The 6,997-nt window shown below is 38.9% G+C and overlaps 1 protein-coding gene across 1 annotated transcript; it reads left to right on the top strand.

The window, feature by feature from the left end:
• The first annotated feature begins 1,796 nt into the window (after window positions 1–1,796).
• Window positions 1,797–5,762, top strand: exd1 (exonuclease 3'-5' domain containing 1). Its single transcript, XM_086049501.1, has 11 exons — window positions 1,797–2,256; window positions 2,392–2,460; window positions 2,530–2,563; window positions 2,632–2,693; window positions 2,770–2,837; window positions 2,963–3,049; window positions 3,570–3,674; window positions 3,742–3,822; window positions 3,916–4,059; window positions 4,169–4,360; window positions 5,060–5,762. Exons 1-11 carry the CDS (start codon window positions 2,127–2,129, stop codon window positions 5,540–5,542), a joined length of 1,455 nt encoding a protein of 484 aa, XP_085905627.1. The 5' UTR covers window positions 1,797–2,126; the 3' UTR covers window positions 5,543–5,762.
• The last annotated feature ends 1,235 nt before the right edge of the window (window positions 5,763–6,997 follow it).

Genomic DNA, 6,997 nt, shown 5'->3' on the forward strand with positions numbered 1-6,997 from the left:
TGACATGACATTATTTCTTGATTAGTGTTTCATTGTGTTTTTTTTATTTTATTGAATATTAAGAATGGCATAATTGTGGTTGTCTAAGGAAGACATGAACTTTGTCATTTTATTTGAATATACGATGTGTTGGGATAGGAGTATTGTGCTCAGTAAGAGAAATATTCAGGCCTACCCTGATTTTTCCAGGCCCACCCATTACCCAAATTCTGGCTCCGCCCCTGACTGTGGCTATGCATATCAGAGTTTTTAGTGCCAAATCAAGTTTAATCCAGTTCTGATCCTGATTGGGCATTTGTAAAAAAATATAATAAAAATAAAATAATAATAATAATAATAATAATAATAACATGCAAAATCAAAATTAATGTTGATTAATGCTTCTAGTTCTTTCAATTTTTTTCCAATTTTAACAAATTTGACTTGTGTGCTTGATAAGGTGTCATGTGAAACCAAGTTTAATCCAGATATGACTCGATTGATGACATGATTGTGAAATGTGCACATGACTACAATTGAATTTACAGTGGTCACTACAGTGGACAGCTACTTAAAAGTTGCTTTCGCCCATATTTAGTAATCCAAAAAATATATTAATATTTCAAATAATTACATCAAATCATAATTAATGCATGAAAGGGTTCAAATATTTTTAAACATTTAGATTAATTAATATAGGCGAAAGCAACTTTTAAATAGCTGTCCACTGTAGTGACCACTGTGCATGAAAGGATTAAAACTACAAATCCCGTTTTAAGATGTTCTTTCTTCTGATTCTGTAATTTTCATCCAAATAGAAAGAAAAGTGCTGTGCAATGCAAGGTCAGATGCTGTACTGACAAACCAGTACAAATCTGATCCCGTTTGTGTATTTACATTTTACGTGGAAAATCCAACAAAAAATGTTAAGACGCAGTCATCTCGATAACACTTCATCGGATTTGAACTAAAAACAAACAAACAAGCAAATAAACAGACAAACAAACAAACAAAAATAAAAACTGAATATGAAATTTGAATTGAATTAAATATGGATGGATGGACAAATGCAGGGTCAGAGGTTGTGGTGTCAAACCAAGTTTCAGATCAGATCCTTATTGTGAAATGTGCACGTGGCTACATTTTAAATTCAAGATATAAAGTCCAGTTGAAGCTGTTCATTTGCATCTGTCATATTTTACTACAACTGAACGAGTTGTGTGGCAATAGACCAACTCAGCCCAGCATTGATCCATTTTGTGGATTTGGGAGTGATGCACATTTAACATGGAAAATCCAATTTAACATGTTAAGACACATCAGAACATCTGCATTTGAACTAAATGCTTTGTGTATGTAGAAGATGTAATATCAAATTAAGTTTAATTCAGGTGGGATCTAGATCAGGGATTTTCAACTGTTGTCACTCTGGGACTCGCATCTTCCTACAGCAGGTTCATGTTTAAAACCTAGTGGGTGGGCATACAAAGGAGATAAACCAGTAATGGATGACATAAGTCAAATTAAGCTTTTGAATAACTGCATAACCAACACACCCACCACTGAACATCTTTACTATTTATGCATGCAATAAGCCTGCCCCCGTGTGGCTAAACAGTAAATGGCATTATGTACTGTAATGTTCAGCCCGTTATTTCTAACACCTGTAAAGAAAAAAAACACGTATTCCAGCTATACAGGATATGTATCACACTTGACGTGTATATACACGTACTTCAGAAATCGAATTGATTTTATTTAGATTTCAATTTTAGTCACGTTTTCATAAAATATCCACTTCATCTATCGCCACCTGCATTGGAAGACGCTTTAGTATCACTTGGGAATTCACACAATACTGCTATGAGCAAACTAGTGATTACTTCAGTCTCTAATGTTAGCTCACACAACAATTTTGTTAAATCCCCATATGTTGTATTTGTAAATGTAATTATATTTATAACAGTGATGTAGGGAATAGATTGACTTTATTAATCGACTTTCGAAACACGCGGGTTGTTCATGAACGCAACATCAAATAAGCTTAATTGCTTCTTTGGAAAGTTGGTAACCGTTGCGTTCGATAGTTAACTTACTAATGCGTTTATTTAAATCAAACACACTTGAGTGCTACACAACAAGAAAGGATGGTGGACGACGATACTCACTTCATGAATGTATTCCAAGGGAAACGTATTAAACTTACCCTCAAATCGTCGTTTTGCGTCGGAGTTGTGCAGCGTATCACTTCGAGCAAAACAGTGGCCCTCGCCAAAGGTTCGACAAAAGTACCTATTTATGTTTTTGTTGTTGTAACCATTTGCTTGTCATTAAAGTTAATGAATAAATCGCTACGGTTAAATGACGGAAGACGTTCAACAGCTCTATATTAATTACATTGGTGTGTTTCAGTCGTATACGGCGAGAATGGAAGTGAACTTCCTGGAATTAGATTATTCTACGGTCATGAGATTTTGAATGGTGAGTACAAAACCCAACGAATTTAGTTATAGTGAAAACTCCCCAAAATAACATTCTGTAAATTCATAGTGGAGTTTACCAATGAAGACGACCAAGAGCATGGGTAAGTCGTTATCATATTATCACTTTGGGAGCCAGAAAATAGATTTAAAGCTGTGAGATGATGTACAGAAATATTCCTGAAGACCAACTGAAGTCGGCAGAATTCCAGCCATTCAAGAATTTGTACCTTGGTGAGTAGTGTCAGCATTCATTGGCATTCAAAGTGGAAACCATAATTGTTGATTACAAATGTATTTATATTAATAGCTGCTGATGATGCAGAATACATCAAATTTGAAGTTATTGATGGATTTCATGAGAAATTTGGACCCACTGTAAGTAGTTTTAGAGTATTCTAATGCATTTAGGAAAATAGTAAGAGAACTGTGATTCCTCACGCTTACAGACTGTACAATCTGTAGTCTGATGATTGAATGATGTTTGTGATGTTACTTTTTAGGTAATGGAAATTAAGAAGCAGCATGTGGTTAGCGTTGGGGCTGACGGAGTGGACTTGTACAAGCATGGCCGACTGTGTTGGCTTCAGGTGAGAAGTCCGGTGTTATTTCAGGGTGTACTCTGTGTCACAGCACACAACATTTCCTGGTTATGACAAGATAAGCTACTGTTTATTAGTCCCACAATCGGACCACGTCGGATCAAAAGCCGAAGAATAGAAATGTGTCTTCAAACGGGTTTTAAAAATGGACAGAGAACAGGCTTGCCTAACATTTAATAGAAGGTCATTCCAAAGGGAAGGACCAGCAACAGAAAAGGCTCGATCCCCTCTGAGGCACCGCTTTGTCCTCGGCACCTCAAGTAGCACCTGGTCTGCAGACCTGAGGCACCGGGAAGGTGCGTAGGAGTGGAGGAGCAATTATTCACCCATTTTAGAGAGGCCATCATTTACTTGAAGATTTTCGCTCTTTGCAGCAAGGCTTGGTCCCCATCGAATAGCTTATATTTTGGGCTTGTGTTTTACGGTAAAATTCCTAACTGTTCAACATTAAGAGGCATTCGAATGCCATCTGTACATACAGTAATTGTGTTTCCTGTTTGTGTCTTAGATCGCCACAAAGCACAAGGTTTATCTCTTTGACATCCTGTTACTTGGAGCGAAAGCCTTTAAAAATGGTCTGTCCATGATTCTCGAGAATCAGGACATACTGAAGGTGAGCAGTGTAGATGTACATGCTTACCGTTTTGCTTGGCTTTTGTTGATTGTGTTATGTGACGCAGGTCATCCATGACTGCAGAGCTATTGCTGGTTGTCTGATGACACAATATGGAGTAAAGCTGACTAATGTTTTTGACACTCAGGTAACACGAGGGATGAGTGGTGGAAATGTATACATCCATATGGTATCATTCTTTGAACCAACCTTTATTTCTCTTTTACCTTTTCTGGCCAAGGTGGCAGATGTCTTGTGCTTTCACTCTGAGACAGGAGGATTCTTTCCACACAGAGTGAGCACTCTTCATGAGGTGGTGAGTCTCCACCTGAAGGTGCCCTCCTCCCACCTTTTCACTCTGGAGACCAAGTCCCAGCTAACTGAGGTACAGTACGCTTTGCGCTTTGATGGAGGACAACAATTACATCTGATCAGTCAGCATTAATGACAACTGTGCACTGTATGTTTTTTTTGCTTTTTTTTTTTAATTGCAGGAGGAAACCAAGGTGTGGTACAAGCGTCCATGTCCTTTACCCATGCTGAACGTGATGGCGCTGTCAGTGATACACTTGCAACCTCTCAGAATGGTGCTGCTGGATTCTCTCCTAATGGACTACATGGTCTTAGTGGACGCCTACCTCTCAAGTAGCCAGTACCCGCTCCATGATTTGGAGAGCATCAATATGGTATGAGTGCGTTGTCTGGGTGGTATTACTTTTAAATATATTGCAAATGTCATTCAACCATTTCAAAGCTACGTAGTGGTATGGGGGCCACAAGTAGGCGCTAGGTGTTTGGGGTTGCACTGCCAAGATAGATTCCAAAAGGCTTTATTTTTTTCTCGATTCACTGAGGAAAAAATAAAAAGTATTCCAGCGGAACCTGCGGTTGAAGAGGATGAATTGAGTGAATGTCGTAAAGACTTTTACAGAGAAGATTGCAACTATGTCATAATGGTTGTGCAAGACACTTTCTCACAGGTAAGTGTAAAATGTTTGGTTGAGTAACAGCAAAACAGAATGCCTGCGAGCTAATGTTTGCGCTATAGCATGCTATCCATTTCAGTGTCAAAAATGCACGCCGGTGCCATTAAACTGACCAACGTCAAAGTCCACTGTTAGCCTTTCCCTCAGGGATCATGTTACCAATGTCTGAGTTTTCACTACATTTATTTTTGAATCAACTTACCTGTTAAAATTTGAATTACAGCTGGCATTCCATTGCCCATCAAAGAAATATACAGGTTCAAGCCATTATACTGTTTCCTCAATTGGCGCTTTGTAAAGGGTTTCTTTACTGATGTTGCAGTCAGTATTTGGACTCTTGATGCATGTCACATCTTACTGAACATGTCTTTTCATTGTTTTTTTTCCCTCTATCTACAGGAATGTGTGTTTGACTTGCCGTCTGAGCTCAGGCGGCTGGAGCAGATGTGCTGTGAGCGTCGGGAGTCTGCCGCTAAACTCTACCCCATCACAGATAAAGGTCTGCTGGTTCGCTCCAGTCCTCGAACGGAGCCCCCACCCCAGGCCTCACCCGCGGCAGAGGAACACAACTGCACACAGCCTACTGAGGAACTATCATCGCCACCGCCGATGGAAGCCGATCACAACCCGATCCCCCCAACTGTGAGTGTGGCCCCACCACATCCAGTCCCGAACACCTTGTCAGAGCCGGTGAGCGAAATGCCTTTCAGTGGGGTAGGCAGAGGGTTCACACTCCTACTGAGGGGGGTGATGGGTCAAGAGAGGTCTTTTGGGAAAGAAAAAACACAGACAAACCTCCCCCCCCACTTTGAGCACAGACCCCTTGATTCAGACACTAGCAGCACAGATCCCAAGAGGGAGCACGGTTGTCTTTGGGATTGAGGCAGCTCCTTTCCTGCTTGAACATTCCCAAGAAGAAATCTCCACAAGCCTCCAACCGAACTGAGCTCTCGCTCATGTTGTCATAAATGTTTGTTGGTTCATATATTGGACCACTAGATGGCAGTAAACATTTTGTTTTGTTCAGCTACTGTGTACTGTATTTGCTAAATAGAATGATGCCAGTTTTGAGTTCTGTATTAAAATAAGATTTCCATTTTCAGATGTGAGTGAAGAGTGATTCTTATGCCACAAATAACATGACCACCATTAGAACCACTTGGTACAATACATGAGATCCATTTTTTAATGTATCCAAAATTCTGCCTTCAAAATGATAATTTCGCTACATATTTATTTAAGTATTTATCATTGTGGTTGTAGTTTTCGGTGCTGTAGACCAGTAAAACATAATACAATAAACATACTGTATTGGTAAATCTTAATAAAAAAAAATATTACTTTTGCAAAGGGAGATGTTTTTGATTTTATGTGTTTTTTAGAGCTGTCGAAATTGACAACTATCCATCCATCCATCCATCCATCCATTATCCATACCGCTTCTCCTCACAAGGGTCGTGGGGCGTGCTGGAGCCTATCCCAGCTGTCTTCGGGCAGTAGGCAGGGGACACCGTGAATTGGTTAAATTGACAACTAATCAATTATAAAATTATTTGACAACTATTTTGATAATGGAGTTATGTTTTGAAAATAAATCGATAAAAAAATTTGCTGAACCAAGCCCTTAATTCATATACAGTATATTCCATATTATATTAATGTTGTAAGAGCCACATGTTTATTTTCCTTGCCTTTGCGGATGTGCACTGGTGGCAGTGCAGGTTTTTTATAAGCACAGATGTAGGTGATTAGGGCTCATGGGAGTGGAAGGTCATGTGTTTTTTGGGGTTTTTTTTTTTTACTGCTCGTACACTCAGAACAACGTAATCTTAATACCAGCATCACAATGTAAGTTCTTGTGTGAATCACTGAAGTCACCTACAAGCAAACAACGGCATGGACAGTGGTTTATCAATTAAAGTACGTCAACAATATCTCCCACATCGATGCAGGAGCCAATGATAGTCACTGCAATTGTTATGAAAACTTGAGTTGCTAGAGCAAAAATGAGGGCAAATTAGGAATCTGTGCATAAATTGTAAAAAACGTATTGGCTTGTGTAATCAATAGAATACTTTATTCAAAAACTATTTGATAGTGTCAACTTTATGTTTTTACAATTCCTAGGCTCTGGTGGTGTAAACCCCTGACTGCATTAACAGCTATATCTTACTTTACACAGTGTGATTAATGTCCTGGCTTCTGTCTTTCTTTTAATTGGTGGTGAAAAGCAGAATGACATTGATGGATCTAGTTTTAATTGAGAAAAACAAAAACATTTTCAGGCCTTCATTTTTTTTTTTTCAATTGACAAAAAAAAAGTGAAGTGGCCAACAT

The sequence above is a fragment of the Filicampus tigris genome, chromosome 13 (genome assembly GCF_054856515.1).
Source record: "Filicampus tigris isolate MCC_2025a chromosome 13, RoL_Ftig_1.0, whole genome shotgun sequence".
Taxonomy (NCBI): Eukaryota; Metazoa; Chordata; class Actinopteri; order Syngnathiformes; family Syngnathidae; genus Filicampus; species Filicampus tigris.